The sequence below is a fragment of the Battus philenor genome, unplaced genomic scaffold, assembly GCF_028537555.1.
Source record: "Battus philenor isolate CCGP_79_NKW_IND1 unplaced genomic scaffold, ilBatPhil1.0.hap1 SCAF_22, whole genome shotgun sequence".
Taxonomy (NCBI): Eukaryota; Metazoa; Arthropoda; class Insecta; order Lepidoptera; family Papilionidae; genus Battus; species Battus philenor.
The window spans coordinates 2543352-2561119 of record NW_027181685.1 but is presented as its reverse complement, the minus strand read 5'-3'; the positions used below and the strand labels follow the sequence as shown (position 1 = coordinate 2561119).

The 17768-nt window shown below is 36.2% G+C and overlaps 1 protein-coding gene across 1 annotated transcript in view; it reads left to right on the top strand.

Moving 5' to 3' along the window:
* The window catches only part of Mtmr6 (Myotubularin related protein 6), an 82110-nt gene that overhangs the window by 58417 nt on the left and 5925 nt on the right, over positions 1–17768 (top strand). The window contains exons 2-12 of the mRNA XM_068766907.1: positions 2974–3090; positions 3863–4025; positions 5630–5787; positions 7390–7562; positions 8865–8952; positions 10127–10259; positions 10858–10933; positions 12233–12389; positions 13752–13895; positions 14686–14792; positions 15745–15873. Coding sequence (XP_068623008.1) covers positions 2974–3090; positions 3863–4025; positions 5630–5787; positions 7390–7562; positions 8865–8952; positions 10127–10259; positions 10858–10933; positions 12233–12389; positions 13752–13895; positions 14686–14792; positions 15745–15873 — 1445 coding nt within the window. The remainder of the gene's footprint in view (positions 1–2973; positions 3091–3862; positions 4026–5629; positions 5788–7389; positions 7563–8864; positions 8953–10126; positions 10260–10857; positions 10934–12232; positions 12390–13751; positions 13896–14685; positions 14793–15744; positions 15874–17768) is intronic.

The window sequence follows — 17768 nt, the reverse complement described above, 5'->3', positions numbered from 1 at the left end:
TTATGTATGAAGGTGGAAGCTACTCTACAGTGGAGGCTATGAAAATATGCACGTTCCTTGTCAAAGGTGGCGACGCTTTAGAAGGCTGTATGAGCAAGGCTTTAGAGGCTCTGCAGCGATGTCGCGCTGAAATTATTTTGTACGGCGATCACCTTATTAATCCTCTGCAAGCGATCGCCGAAGAAACCATTAGAGAAACGGGCAAAGGTGTCATGGATAAAAATAAACTGCATCGAAATAAAAAATAGGAATATATTTCGTTAACTTATTTGTATATTTTTATGTTTTATAATTATATTTTAGTATACATTTTTCTGGTACGTTTATATTATGAAAATAAATTATACTTTGTCAATTGTATTTTTATTAAAATAAACCAACGTGGTTAGGATATTCGGTTGTGACTGTATTTACTCGTATTACTATTGTGCTACCAAAACAGCTGTACCACGCTGTAGGAAAGTTTGGCGAGGTGGGGGCCGTGGAAGAAAAGGACTGAGGGAATGGATCGGTCGATATTCACTCCCGTTTCGCCACCAACATACGCGGTACACCGGTTTCGGTAGCACTTATAAACTTTTTTTATTTTTTTATCTCGTATTTTCTCTGTCCTGGGTACACAGGGAATAAAAGTCACAAAATTAATTTAAAGACTAAATTTTCTTGTTTCCATACTCTTATTTCTTCCATCTTAATGTCATCCATTCATTCCTCCTTTGTTCGTCACAATTTCTTGCATTATATTTCATTCTTTGAAATATACCTCGCATCCCTTACGTCGCCTTCTCTCAATGAATAACTACAGGCATTTTGCGTATTAAGTTCATAATTTTTTCTCTTGCTTTATTATAGAATTTATACATTTTAAATTGTGTTTATATACTTCTTAGATTGTGTTTATTGTCGTTAGGAGTGTAAGGTTAGGAATAGGAATACAGGTTAGCAAAAAACCTGATAAAATAATTTTATAGTTGTGTTTCTAAAAAGCTAATTTAAATAAATACATTTAAAAAACTTTTAAGTTAAACGGTTTTTTGATACCCATATTGTGGTGGTTGTAGAAAAATATGTACCTAGTTCGCCATATTGGAACGGCGTCCTTCTTGAATTTTAAATTTTGACATAATCATCGTGTTTTACTAGTGTAGCCCTTTCATTTGATACCCATATTGAGGGGGTTAAGGAAAAATACGTAATCTGTCATTTTGTATCGGCGGCCATCCTAGATTTATAATGTTATTGATTTTATTATATTGTATTGTCATCTAAATTAAATGTGTGTACCAAATTTCAGATCAATCTGACAACGGGAAGGTGCTTAAATTTCAATTTCTAATTTTGATCCAGATAAATTCCGTACGGGTCGAACTAAATAAAACCGTTTAAAAATGGTTACTATGTATTTAATACGAATTTAATTTGCGTTTCACTCTAGTTTTAGTTAAATGTCAGTAATGTTAGCCTTCCGACGCTGTTACAGCTTCGTCAGTCACAGGGCTCGCGAGTTGATGATCTTCGAGCTCGTCCGCGTGATTACAGTTTTATATTATAATCTGAAATGCTACTTAACATAAATTCTTGTTACCTAAAGTGCTTATTCTGTTTGATACATTTCATATTTGTAATGGTGAACTCATCGTTTGGTTAGGTGCATAGCGGCAGCTGGCTGGCGTTCTGTTGATGCTGTTTGATATTATGTGCTTACATGCATATTTATAAATATATATATATATATATATATATGTTTGTAAGAGATTTATCTGTAAGAGATTGCCATATGATAACACCGCCCATTGTACTTTTTATATATATATATATATATATATATATATGTATATGACAAGACATCTTATGAATTTGATTTTAGTTAATTCATTTCTTTTTGTTCTGTGTATTCTTTTTGAGGCAAGTGTCCAAATCAGTGATGATTTTATATATTACTGTGTTATACCCTATTTATTATAAATATTTATGTTATATTCATATATATGTATGTTTTGTACACGTTAACTACTCATTATTCATACTTTTACCTTTTGAATACATATACTTATCTGTAAGAGATTGCCTTATATGATAAGACCGCGCATTGTACTTTCTTGTATATTATTATAAAAATATTTAAATGAATCCTATCATGTGAAATAAAGAGTATTAAATAAAATAAATGTGAAATAAATACATTAGGTATACTAACGGTAAATTTACATTTAAAAGGCAAGTAGTTTTGGTGACTATAAACTTAGAACAAAGGTCCTGAATATCTTTTATTCGAATAATAGCGTAAGGTTTGTACAATCACGTTTAATCGTCGTGAAAATAGATGGTTAATATGTCGTATATAGGCTCTGTTAATAATGTATGAATCACTGTGGGAGCTTGTTGACACAAATGGCGGCATAACCATACGGCAACGCCGCATATGCCGTGCTTGCCTCTCTGCGAGCCGTGTCTTTTTTATTTTCTTTTTAGTTTTGTATGACATAGTATACAAGGATAATCTATTTCTTGTAAGGATTCACGATGAGCGTATCTTGTTCTTTGTCTCGACCGGAGTTTGCCGTACCGTGTTTCTAATGATGTCCTTTTACACTTAACGCACTGCAGCCTTACGTCGTGCTACCTTCGGACACGGTGCATGAAACATTCATCATGCTTACACTGATGACAGGGCGGCCCGCCCGCCTTCAAACTAGGGCGGTCCGGAGAGCCCTGTGTCGCTCTCGACCGCCGAGTAGTCCTCGCTTCTCACAAATACACTACACCTCATTCACTACACTATACACTATACATGGGTATAGTCACTCTTCCTGCGTACGTTTTTTTAATCTAACTGGAATATCATCACTTAGCGTTAATTTTTTAGTCCGCGGACTAAATTTCGATGAAGCTGCCCAAAACCTAAATCGGCAAGTAACATTCATCCGACAAATACGCCGACATATATTTACCAGTCGTTTTTTGTGTTTACAGTTGGAGAATGTGCAGCTCTTGGACAAGTACAACATCAGGAATCCATCCAAAGGCACCTTGTACTTCGCGACCACTCACCTAATTTTCGTCGATCATGAAATGCGGAAGGAGACTTGGGTATGATACCAAAATTGAATTATACATAATACCAAGTGTAGAATAATTTGACATCGGATTATAAGTCGTGGGTTCGATTCTGTGTGAATTATATGACATCGCATTTAAAACCGTCACAAACATTATAAGAAAAGGCCGTAAGAAATCGTTATTTTTTTAACCGCAATATGTAAATAGTTTTATAATTTTAACCCTTAGTAGCCTGATTTACGAAAGTGATTTTTTTTATATTACTGTGTTTGCTTGTGGGTCTAGATGAAGGGAAAAATAGATTTTTTTTTAAAATTTCGTTTGAAAGAATATTATACAACAGCAAAATTCGTACAGCCAACCTATTAAAAAAACTAATAGTAATGTGAGCATTCGGTTTAAAAGATTGGTATCAAAATTGAAACTCTAGGCTATTAAGGGTTAATTAAATAGTATTGGTGCTGCTTGCATTATGTTGAATATGTCATCAATTCACATAAACTCGCTGTTTTCATCTTGTCCTTTTAGAAATCTATAGGGTGCTAAAATGATGATGATAATAACTTTGAAAAATTAAGAAAAAAACACATAACAAATGGCTGTTGGAGCCTTAATATTTTGAGGTGGAGACCACGAATCGGCAGGCGCAGCGTGGGATGTCCAACCTTGTTAAAGTCATCGAAGACGCTGGAAGCCTATGTTCAGCTTTGGACGTCTAGCGGCTGAAATCATGATGAATTGATAATACATAGAAAAACAACTGCCAGTCGTATCTGATAGACGATTTATTATCTGTTACTAGATACTCCTGATGCACATATCGACGGTTGAGCGGTTGCCGATCACTACCACCGGCTCCCCACTAGTGGTGCGCACCAAAACCTTCCAGTCTGTATTCTTCGTTATACCACGAGAGCGGGATTGTCACGAAATGCATCAGACACTATTGAGGCTCAGTCAACCAGGTAAGAAGAAACATGAAGTCCTGTGGAGGGATGAAACACGTGTTGAATGATTTAACAGACCACCGTTGTGCGGCAAACAATGCAAAATACACAACTACCAAGTTGTGTAATTCGTATTGTTTGCCGCATGCGCATTTGTCAACGGGCTGGCGGGCGGTGTACTTTATTGCACGACTACTGCTGCATAGCGGAACTAGCTATATATTAGTCCTTTTCTTACTTAAGATAGACTTCAGCAAAGTAACGCCTAAATTTATTACATATGGAGTCTATTGTCTTGTCATGTAATAACTATACATGGTGACTGGTGATAATTGTTATGGCTTTAAAGCATTTTGTTAACATACGAGCTATACATTCATCTATTTAAAGCCTTCACAACTATTGTTAATCATCCTGTATATAGTACAGTAAGTTTAAGATGTGGATCTCTTCTCGTAACCGTCTATCAACTATTTCTTCCTAAGTAAACAGTATGATTTTTGTTATAATTCTGATACTTTGTTATTAGCTTAATTTTCTATAAACAATATATTTGAATATATGTGCGTCGTTGGATTTGTATATAAAAACTATTTTACCGTCTACCCTTCTAATGTACGCCACAATGAAATCATAAGCTTGGAGGCACTAATACTGCTTTATTTGTGCTGTTTTTGATTTAATAATATTTAAATAGTTCTTAACGATTGTAAATATTTCTCTCATATATGTTTTTAAATCTTATAAAGATTATTATTACTATTTCTTTATCAGAAGAAAAAATATCATGAACGACCAGAAAGGTTCTGGCGACCACGAGTTGATACACGCGGGGTAAGTCCCCCATTAGGTGAACTGAACTGCTGAAAGTAAGCAGCGGAAGACCGGATATCATGGCGGTCTTTGAGGGAGGTTTATACCTTGCAAAGGGCATCTATATGCTAATATGACGTTGATGATGATTTTATATAATATAGAACATAATGGTCTTTTACTTCTTCTTTTTCTTTTTGAAGTGTCTCTCCAACTAGTGGAGGTTGGCTATCAGCTTCCTGCTCTCTTCCTTATTTTTGGTTCTGCGTAATAGCTCAGCAGCGCTGGCGATTCCGGACCACTCTCTAATGTTACGAAGCCACGACTTCTTTCTCCTACCAACCTTCCTTTTACCAGCGACCTTTCCCATCATGATAAGTTGAAGGAGATTGTATCGTTGGTGTCGAAGAACGTGTCCCAAGTAAGCGATTTTCCTTCGTTTTACTGTGAGCATTAGTGCGCGTATATGGCCGATTCGTTTCAGAACTTCGACGTTGGTCACCTTCTGAGTCCAGCTTATGGACAGCATGCGTCCATATGTCCACATTTCGAAAGCGTCTATACGCTTACGAAGGTCTTCCTTTATGGTCCAGGCCTCACATTCGTACAGTATAATAGGCCAGATGTAACAGTGAAGCAAACGGGTTCGCAGCTTGATGTTGATGCTGCGACTACATAGCATTTTCTTCATCGCGTTGAAAGCGCCACGTGCAATTTCAATTCGCGTCTTTATTTCTAAGTCGCTATTCCAATCTTCGTTAAGCCATGGTCATGGTCTTTTACTGATGTACTATAATTCTTGTCACCAGTGCACATCGAAGAGCTGTACTGCTTCCACTACAAGTCGACGCCCGACGACCTGCCCAAGTCAGCAGGATGGAACTTCTTTGATATACAGACCGAGTACCAGAGGATGAACGTACCAAACGAACAATGGGTACTGTGCAACGCAAATAAAGATTATGAGGTATGTATCTCAAAATGCTATATTATCTAGTTATGTCGTAGTATAATTATGACTATAGTCCAATGACGAACAGGAAGTGTAACAGAAGCAAAAATAAGTTTTGTTCACGGAAGCTTACCTACTTACTTCTAAGATTTTTTCGACCAGATTTTCACTATTGTACAAATGGAATTTGCAGGTTCTTCAGGTAAAAGGTGGACCTGACTTAGGACCTCATTATCGAAACTCGTGAACTCTGGGAGAGCTTGTGCTTGGACCGCCACATGCTGCTATTGTACCCGATTGGGAGGCCAGGGAATTATTAGATTTATTAAGTAAGCTCTCCATGGAGTCACTGTTCTCACGAGTCCCCATGACGGGACCCCGACTTTGATTGTCCCTTGTCGATATAACCACTATTTTGACACAAGGGCGTCCATAACAACAGCTCGGCTTTATCTGTTACTGTTGCCTGGCTACTCCATCGAGTTTGCAAATATTTTATAGGATTTTTCTTTTACAATAGCATCCCTGATAAGGTTCAAAAAGTTTTTAATGTATATAAAAAAATTTGAAAGAACTTTTGTGTGCCAAGAGTTACTACAATGTAAATGACTTACACATCTTAAGTACAGTACCCGGCGAAAAATATCGCACATCGACCTTTGGAAAGAGACAATCGGCTAATTTAGGCTTTGTAGAGCGTTGTCTCTGTCGCACGAAATACAAACAGTTCGATGTCTATTAGGAGCTGTTAAAACAAGTATCATTTGCATCTTTTGATAATTATTTGTATATTTTTATTACAATATCTCTTTTAAACAATACGTTTTTTTATGTACAGTTATAATTTTCCTAAATAATTAACCCAACCTAAAGTCACTACTTATAGAAAAATTTGTGTATTTTATACAAAAAATAAAAATAATTATCAAAAGGTGCAAATGATACTTGTTTCAACAACTCCTAATAGATACCGGACTGTTTGTATTTCGTGCGACAGAGATAACGCTCTACGAAGCCGAAATTAGCTGATTGTCTCTTTCCAAAGGTCTATGTGTAATATTTATCGCCGAGTACTGTACGATATTTTTATTTTAAATATGTATTACTGCCCCTATACCCCGCTTTACGCGACCCCGTTATACGCGGTTTCACTATAACGCGAATTGCAAATTTCGCGCTCAAATGCCTCGAATTACGCGAAAGAGTGCATATAAAAATAATGTAGTCATCAACTTCTCTATGTTGTCTTGACTATCTGTCAAACAATTAAAAACAGTGTTGGGTGTTATGAACGTATTTTACAAGAACGTAAACAAAACGTTACCCAAAAGACAATAGATGTATTTTTCCGTAAAAAATAAGAGTATGTGTTGCATAAAGTGTTCCTAGAATTAAAGTGATTGATTAAAATGATTTGTATTTTTTTGTAATAATTTTTGACTATGTTTAATCATAAACCTCGTTATACGCGAATTTCAGTTAACGCGATTTTTTTTGGAACGTATCCCTCGCGTAAAGCGGGGTATTACTGTATCATCTAAAGATGTGTTAGAATCAAATTGACATATTAAAGTACTGTTGATTTAAAAGATTTAATTTGTGGTATTATACTTACAGCTGTGTGATACGTACCCGAGCGAGATCTATGTACCTGCTCGTGCGTCGACCGCCATATTGCTGGGCAGTGCCAGCTTCAGATCACGCGGCCGTCTGCCTGTTCTGGCTTACCTGCATCACAACAAGGCTGCAATAGCTCGCTGCAGTCAGCCCTTGAGCGGTTTCTCTGCAAGGTAACTTACAAAACTTGAGTTGTAATGTTCAATCTTAGGCCTGTGTGAGAGAAAAAAGGTGATGTGTGAAAGAATGTTAGAAAGGAATGAATGAAAGAAAATGTGATACAAGGAAAGAGAAAAATAATTGTTAAATAAGAAAGAAGAAAGATTAAAAAAATTGTATAGAAAATGTTTAATGTCAGGGACGTTACAGTTTCAGGTTAAAATGACTCCCACACAAAACAGGGGCAGTTGCCTCGAGTCATTTTGATTTTGAACCCCTGAGACCCTCAAAAACGGGGGCCTATTGAAGAGAAAAAAACCCTGGGTCAGTGACGTCATCAATTAGCTTTCGTTAGCAAGCTAATAATTCATGTAGCTATTTATGTCATGGTTTTTGTGTAGCTAGGTTCTAAATAGAAGAGACTTAACTTTGTAACACCTGTAATGAAAAATTTCATAACATTTATTGAAAGAAATCTTTGCCTATGTTTGTTACAGAGGTGTGTCTTAATTGTGTTAATGGTTACGATGTCATTCTATAACATACAACTTTGGAGAACAAGTGTAAAAACTTAGTTAACGAAATAAATAGGAATTAATTTAAAGTGAATTTGGTTGCGGTTGAGGTAGGGGCGAGAGTTTCTTTCTTATATGGTCCACGTTATTATGAACCTTATTTTTGGAAAAAAGATATATTTTTCAATATTTTTACATTTATCTTTTTTGTCACTTTTTTCTTTCGTCCTTCCCAATTACTTTCATTTTTCCTCTACCATTTTATTAGCGAGAGCTTATAAAAGAGAAATTTCTATATCCCGCTTAAAGATTTAAGGCTTGTCAAGAGCGACAATTAGGTCATTATTGAAAAGACAAAGAAACATTGGTGCAATCATTTAAAATTTGTTAAAGTAGAGAGAGGAGTCTAATCGGTGAAAATAATCGCTAATACACGTCAAGCAGGACGAAATGTAAATCTGATTGGGTCATCAGCCCCGAGAATCATAGTTAAACCTTATCCTACAACGCGATAGACAGATGCTATGTCTATCGCGTTGTAGGAATGGTATGGTGAATCCGTGTAATGATAAGAGTTGATTAAAAGCATGATAAGAGTTGATAAAAATCAACTTTTTTTGTCTTTGAGTATATTCAAAATATAGTAAGATGGATGACTTTGTCAGGGTCATCTTAAGATATTAGATGAAGATCGCTTTCAACCGGTACTAATGTTAATTTATGGAGCGGCCTATGTCCAGCTGTGAACTTCTTCTTCTCCTGTGGCTGAAATGATGCTAATGTATGTATATCTATTTTCAGATGTATGGAGGACGAACAGATGCTTGATCTGATACGACGGGCAAATCCTAATTGCGGTTATATGTATGTGGTGGATACAAGACCAAGAGTAAGTGTACTTTTTCTTCTTTTCTGATGAACGCCCGCTGCAAGGTATAGACCTCTCTTAAAGATCTTCACGCTGCCTGTCCGGCTACTTCTCGCGATCTTAACTATGACGTCAGTCCACCTGGTGGGGGGCGTATCGATAGACGAGAGTATAGGAACAGAGAGGAATGAGAAACAAAGAGTTAAGAGGAGATCTCTGTTGAAGGACTATCTGTTGAAAGAATTCGTTTGTATTGTAGGTATTAACCCTTATCGGTCGCAAGTCACCTCTGACGTGACAACGGTAGGTTTCTACAGCGGTCGTATGCCACGTGTGAGGTGACAAGTTGGATCATGTTGAAACTTGCTGCCTATTGAATGCGTATACGACTAGCTTTTCAGTTTATCATTACCAACAAAGCATTTACCTTATGCAGCATATCAGTAATTTTTCAAGTGTTTGAATTGAATTATTTTTTTGATAAAAAATAAAATTTATTAATTTTAATGGTATCTCCAACACCAGATAATGAGGGGAGATTGGATAGGAAACTACATATCTTACAACCTGATAGTATAGAAAAACATAACGACTAATGAGTATATGTTAATCGTAAGTAGCCTGGAGAAAAGAAAACAACACTATTATTGTGAAACGTGAAAATGAAAACCATTCCCTCATGTTGGAGATTGTTTCAAAATACTACACATTAAAAACATATAAATAAATGTATTATTTTTACAGAAAATAAATATTTTTTTAAGAAAATTGTTAAATTGAAATGAATAAAAAAAAACCTTTTTTCATATTTATTAAAAACAACTACAACCTGGTGAAAACTAAGCATACGAAACGTGGCGTTCGATAAGAGTTAAATAATACCACAACACTCGTTTTTAGGGGGCAACCGCCCGCTCCCTAACCGCGAACAGCGTGGGCGAACTGAGGTTGGATCCGGATCCCTCCTTGACTCGCCTGTGGTCCACGCAGCCGTCCCAAGCCGCATACACATCATCAACACTACACAGCTCTACTCGGGTAGAGCGCTTTACTACGTGCGAATGACTTCGTATGAATGAAAGAAGCTGTAAAAATATATTAGTGTAACATAAGTAAAACACTATAGTAGATATATTGTATTATTTTAAAATCGTTAAATTATATAAATAATGGTTTATTTAAAACAAAATTTCAGATCAACGCAATGGTGAACCGCGCAGCCGGCAAAGGTTACGAGAACGAAGCCTTCTACGAGAACATAAAGTTCCAGTTCATGGGCATCGGCAACATTCACGTCATGAGGAAGAGCCTACAGAAGCTTGTAGAAAGTAAATGCTTCTCCATATTAACTTTTTAGTCCAATTTATCCAATTATCATCATTAACAGTGATCTTTTATTTCGTCATGAAAAGAATGCGTTAAGAGTCCATTCTGATAGTAACTAGAATTAGATTCAGCTCCCTCATAGTGGCATTCTTGAACTTAAAGCTACATGGGTTCCAGACGCAACCTAGTCTGAGAAAATCACTCAAAAAACTCGTCCCAAAGTGATGATGGCGTACGTTAATAAATACAATTTTATCAATATATTAAATCAGCAATCTGAAGGTCTTTGACCAATATGTGTTAGCGGTGATGACATACGGCTTCGAGACGTGGCACTTACAACGGGCTTCATAAAAAGGCTCAAGGTCACCCAGGGAGTGATGGAAGGGGGTATGTTACGCTGCTAGATAGAATCAAAAATGAGATCCGCCAAGACACTTACTCATTACATATCTCGAAGAATTGCTCGGCACAAATCAATCGAAAAAAAGTTTTTATTTTGTAAATAAATCTTACCCCATGACATAAAAAATCACACTATCATGTTTTAAAAGGGTTTTATATGTATTTAATATTAAAACTCATTGCTTTTTGTTTCAGCATGTGAACAAAGTACGCCATCCATGTCGTCCTTCTTGAACGGTCTAGAATCTTCTGGTTGGTTGAAGCACATTAAGTGAGTTACTAGCTATGTAAATTTACACTTGCATATATATGTAGTTAAATGTAAGAACAGAGGCAGCCTACTAGCTTTTATGATTATAGGATACGGATACAATTATAGGGCTACCGCAACTGTTGTACCGCGCCTTAGGAATGCGCGGCAGGGTGGGGGTATAAACGAGTCGCCGCGAGAGCAGTTTTATATATGTGTGTGTTTTATAGTATATTTGTTTTGTATTACATTTATACACATAAGGCATTAAGTCCGCCATTACTCAAAATGTAAAAGAAGTGAATAAATTAATAAATTAAAACTTCTACTCTAGACTTTTCAGACAAAATCGCAAATATCTTATGTTGATTGGAAAAATCTTAGGCAAACATTCGAAAGAGCGTAGTTCCTGTTGGTCGGACCAAATTTGCTATTGACTCTTCATATAGTGTTCCATTTTGAAGGTCATGGTCCTTTTGTCACAGAGTATTCTTCTTCATCACACTATGCCACCTTTTCCTACCTTTCCTACCTAATCATTGAGACACCATAAAAATTGTTGTCAAGTATTGTAATGGTGGTGAAGTGGAATGGCAAAGATTTAGTTTCTTACTAAACTTAAAGCTACCTTAAACAGTTGTTAAGGATAAATTGTTATACTGAGAACATGATTGGACATCTTTCGGCTTAACTTACAAGACGTTCTCACTAATTTAAAGTAACACAACTTTTTAGGTGTAATTAATTTCTTTGATAAATGTTAAAAAATGCTGTTTTAATTTATACAGGATGATTATATTGTGTTTACCTTTTTAAAGGGATATATATTTATACCCTAGCCCTGCTTCTGTCGAACCTCATGCGGCTATTTGGATGTGAAACTGCGGCTCTTTACTTTCCACACGAAAATATTTTTTAATTCACAAAAAAGAAAAAAAAACATTCAAAAATTGTTCTGAATCAACTAAAGAGGATTGGGCACCATTTCTATCTTTAAACCCGTTGTCACTGACGTCAGTATGTCAGAAGTATATATGTTATATCTATTGTTGGCAAGAAAAAAATTTTGTGGCTCTAAAAAAAACTTTTAATTTTTTTAAATTGTAATTTTTGGCTCTTCCAACAAAAAAGGTTGCCGACCCCTGCTCAAATCTATAACCAATTACCCTGTTTAGTTTTCGGATGTGGTACAAATACAGATTGCAAAAATATAATGGTCCCAGGTCTGCCCCAAGGTACATAAATCACCCACTAGTTTATAATGAGAATATAGATTAGGTGTGACGTCATACGTTATCAGTATTTGTGTGTGTGTTTGAGGTCTATATTGGACACGTCGTGGTGGATCGCGTGCGCATTGGAGAGCGGTGTGAGTGTGTGCGTGCACTGCAGCGACGGCTGGGATCGCACCGCCCAGGTCTGCTCGCTCGCTGCACTCTGCCTGGAGCCCCATTACCGCACCATCAACGGATATCAGGTAATCAACCATCGAAGTAATATTTCATCGTGTGTGATTTCATTTCGTTGTGTGATTCGCATTGTTTGCCGCATACGCATTTATCAGCGGGCTGGCTGGGTTCACTTTGTTGCACGACTACCACTGCATGTGCGGAAGTGGCTAAATATTTGTCCTTTTCTTACTTAGGATGGACTTCCGCAAGGTAACGCCTGATTCCATTAAATAATATTTCATCATCATTTTCATGTTAGATAGATGCTCTGTATAAGACATAGACCTGGTCTTGCCCTTTGTGGGGGCGGAGTACCCTCCGCATTTACCAGCTCGTTGTCATGACTCGAGAATCTTCAAACGAACAATTCTTCGAGCTGGTGACCTTGGATTGCAACCTGATTTGTCCTCGTGGTGGAAAATGGCCACAAGGCCACTCTTTTCCCTCAACTATAAGTGGTAGCGACAAAAATGTAATATTTATATCGCAGCTTTAAATGTAAAGATGGAAATCTTGTAGAACTCAATCTCAATGCATCAATCATCATATCACATCAATACACCAATACCTCGCTTTGCGTCATTTTGTTTAGCATTTTTTGTTGCACGCTGCTTAATTAGTACGGTACCCGGCGATAAACATTGCACATTGACTTTTGGAAAGAGACAATTAGCTAATTTCGGCTTTATAGAGCATTATCTCTGTCCCATATTACTTATGTGACGTTTTGTCAGTCGTGCGATAGAGATATCGCTCTTTGAAGCCGAAATAAGCCGATTGTCTCTTTCCAAAGGTCGATGTGAAATATTTGTCGCAGGGTGTTGTACTAATTTTTACTGTTATCGTAAGATTATTGAGGTTGCGTTGTTCTGAGTTTGAATCTATAATTTTTTTTTATTTTCCCCATTTTTTCTAAAAGATGGCAACACTTTTGTTTCTAATTGCGCCACTCCAACAAAACTCGGCGATTGCTTTGCTGACTAAAAATGAACGGAATTCTAATACGGTTTTATTTTCACTTGGTTTTGTTAGTTTTAGAGTTCAATTTTAATTACGTAGGGTGTTGTGTTTATTTAAAAGAGAACAATAAATTTATATTAATTTTTACGTGTTGTTCCTGGTTACAAAAATGATAAACATTTTTCCAATATATTTATTGGCAGAGTTATATTGTTTTTGTTTCTTAAATGTGTATGTTGTTCAATTTTCTTTGCAAAAACTAGTATTTTCGTAACCCTGGAACCTATTTTCAATCTTTACAATGGTTTTCTATTGAAAATCTTAATTCACTTTGTCTCGTGTCTTTTTGAACGAATCTACAACAGAAAGTAATGTATTGATGTTTTAATAAAACTAACATAACCGTATTATTGTGGTGTTGGATGCAGGCGCTGATCGAAAAGGACTGGTTGTCGTTCGGGCACAAGTTCGCGGCTCGCTGCGGTCACGTGGCGTGCGACGGGCGTGAACGGGCGCCTGTCTTCACTCAACTCTTGGACTGCACCTGGCAGCTGTTCCGGCAGGCTCCTCAGGTATTTCAATTGAGATATGATAATAATTTGTACTCATTGCACATGTAGGAACTTCGGCCAAACTGTACTTACCTCTGGTCATCCGCTAAAAGTGTTGCCATATATTTTCCCGAAGTGTCTACACACAATCTAATATATAAAATTCTCGTGTCACGGTGTTCGAACTTGAACTCCTCTGAAACGGCTTGACTGATTTTTACCAAATTTTATATGCGTATTTAGTAGGTCTGAGAATCGGCTACTATCTATTTTTCATAAGTGATAAGGGTGGTCTACCCCTAAATTTATTTTTTTATTTTTTAGACAATTTTTTTGGTTTTTATTTTAATATGATACAGCATACAAAAATACATACAACCCTAAATTTTCACCCCTCTACGATCAACCCTTATTTTTATTTGTTAATTAAAACCTTTTTTTTTGCAAAACAACGTTTGCGGGAACAGCTAGTACAATTATAATTATTTTATTCACAACGAGGAAACTCTTTTCGGACGCCGTATCAACCTACACAGAAAAGTTAAAGTACGTGTCTGGTCTAGATGTTCATGGGACGCGGGGGATCCTCTGAGTATCTACACAGGCTTAAGCTCAAGGAGTTAAAAGAGAAGTAGACCAGACTGTGGTACACATTATCGCCGGCTATCCTGTGTTTGGAGGTCTCCGCGGGGGGCTAGTATTTAAAAAATATTGAATTAATTAAAGTAGACAAAAAACTACACTAAATTATAAAGACACATACTCGATATATCAATAGATCAGCTATAACAAATTTATATTTGGTCTCCAGGCCTTCCAGTTCAACGAGAGGTTCCTACTGACGCTGCACGACCACGCCCACGCGTGCCAGTACGGTACCTTCATTGGCAACTGCGAGAAGGACAGAAGGGACCTCAGGTATAGCAATATATAGTCAACATAGTCCAGCTAATTGTTGCAGTGGACAGGGCATGTAGAACAGATGGAAGAGGTCCTAAAATGGATGACCGTGTTAAAGTCGTTTAAACTCTAGATGCAGGTTGTATCAAACCGGGAGGCTTTTGACCAACAGTTGAAGCCCCAAGGCTGTACTGCCAATACAGTACAATAAAAAGACGATTTAAATGCCTTAAAACATTCAATATCTGTCAAAAAAGGAGAGTGTATGTATGGTGATAAAAAATGTACGTGATGAAGATATGCCTTGATTGGTTATCTGTAAGACGCAAGCCTTCCCTAAAGCCTGTGCTACTCCTTGTTAGATCATTTCTCATTATAAACCCACTAGTCAGAACGGTTTTACTAGAAAAAGGGTGTATATATAAAAATATATAAGAATATCTCTGTACTATGTAGGTATATGCTTCAAATAAATATTAAACGTTGTTCTGAAAATGAATGAATATATTTACCCTTTTTCATGAAATTATATTCATAAAGGGCCGTGCGAGCCATACGTAAGGCCATGTATAATTTAATAAATAATAACACATTATTTGTAACATACGTACGTTTACTAAATATTACAATACGTAAAAACATGAAAAAGAAAAATCGAAAAGTATTGGAGCATAGGAAAAGGATATTACAGTTCTAAGTGTTTTAATTTTGTTGCTTTCAAAGCCTGTTACTTTTAATAATCTCTTTTATTTTTATTCTCTGAGAGTACTTTTTTAATTTTGATTATATACTCTTAGCTTCTCAAACTTTAGAAACAGTTGTTCAACTAAGTTTTTAACCTCTCAGGTAGTTCTAAAGACGCAATTTTTTTCATAGCAACTATTTTCTTAATCCTTACTCATCTGTTTACATGTTATACCCATAGATATGGCTGAATATATAGTAATTAATAATTATATTTTTATCGCAGGCTATCTGAACGGACATTCTCACTGTGGGGCTACATGGCGAGCCACCTGAACGAGTACAAGAACCCCCTGTATAATCCAAAGGCACATCCGGACGTACTGAAGCCGGACCTTAGCGCACAAAATATCCGGTACATATGTACTTAACAATTCCTCTTAAATTGTATCATTACTTGTTTATATATACACATACATATATCGCCTTCTCTGCGCCTTCATTGAATAAAATCATAATGGCCGTTAATTTTTTAAATATTTGCTATCTACGAGTTAAATACATCTTGTCAATTTTTTCAGGTTAAAAATGGTGGAGATAGGCAATGTAATTTTTCTTTTCTTTAAATAAACAAAGTAGAGTACAAACAAGAATAAAAAGATTAAATGATGATATATGTTAAAATTTTAGTCCTATTTAGAGCATGCTAAGAATAGATACAATTATGTTAATATAAATATTTACTATCGTAGCCGAAGTTTTTGAGATACCAATTTTTTGTTTTTGTCTCTCCTGAAAAGTTTCATTTTTAGACTTTTAATTTTATTCAATGGGAGCGGCGATATGCGATTTCAACCTTTGTACAGACTCATAACAATTTTTCTTGAACCATAAGGTTTAGAGACTTGAAGTTTGGTAGAAATGGTTGTTAGATTTTACGAAATTCGATCCATAAGGGGATCGAAGGCATAACTCGCAGACTAAAAATAATTCTATTGGTTTTAATTTTTTTTGTTCTTTTCTACCTTTATCTTCTTGTTTAGATTCTACGTACTCTACTTGGTTATCAGAGTAATATTTAAGGTACAGTCTACAACCTAGAGAAGTGCAAAGAAGGATATTTACACACAACGTGGATACGACCTTGTAAAGTTCAGAGGACGTTGGATTCAGACCGCTACCAAAGAATCTTAACCCTTTTAGTGCCGGGAGCCGATATATCGGCTCCTGCTACACTGGCGAGAAGTGCCAGAGCATTGCGGAAGAACTTTATTTTAATATAAATTGGTAATACGTTATAAATCATGTAATTAAATTATGAGAGAATTAAATATAAAGGTTTTCATTTTAACTCTGTGGAAGACGACCGAATATGGAGGTACCGAAATCTAACATAAACACCGACGGTTGCCGCTCCAGCGACATACAAGCTGCCGCGTTATTTGCTGTGGCTTTGGGCTCTTATCGAACCGTTTCAAGATATACTTCATAATAATTGGTCCATAGAAAATTTTTATGAAAAGATGCATTTTTGTATATGCAAATACGTTGTGTAAGAGACTTTTTACTATTTTTATGAAAATTTATTTCTTTTTTATTTATAAAATTAAATGAATAGGGAAAAATTGGTCATGTTTTGTTTTCTACTTCATCCAAAGTATATATAGCGTTTTGAATCGTGTAAATATTGTTTCTCCTTAGGTTTTTATGCTCATTTTCCGAAACCCTAGTGAAACTGTGAAATTCGACCATGCATGCGTAGGCACATCTTTTTCGCCCGGCGCTAAAAGGGTTAAAATAGGAAATATTAATAGACTTACAATGCGATTAAAATAAGAATAGGACGGGCTCTCGGCTAACTTCACTCATATAAGTACGGTCAGCATTAAATATATAAAATAAAAAAATAATAATAATTATTTTTGTTGATTGTTTAATTTGTTCTACAATGAGCAAAAGAGGTAGTGTTTTACATCGGCGAGCTCGAGAGATTATTAGCAATGTTGATAAGTACTTCGAGGAAGAGAAAAAACGTGCCATTATGTTGTTGGACCAGTTAAAACAAGCAAGAATTGTACCAGGGCCAGATGGCAATATTCATATATCGCGTGATGTATTTGGAAGTTTCATTAAGCATTTGGAAACTGCTTCGAAGGTAACCGAGCGAGTGACTTTAGCCACTGGTATTATTTTTTAACATTGCTTTTTTTGCACACTATACCAAGTTCCCGTTGTGACGTCACAACATGGCGCTAGGCCGGTCCTATTCTTATTTTAATCGCATTGTATGTTCGGGTATGTCTCGCGGCA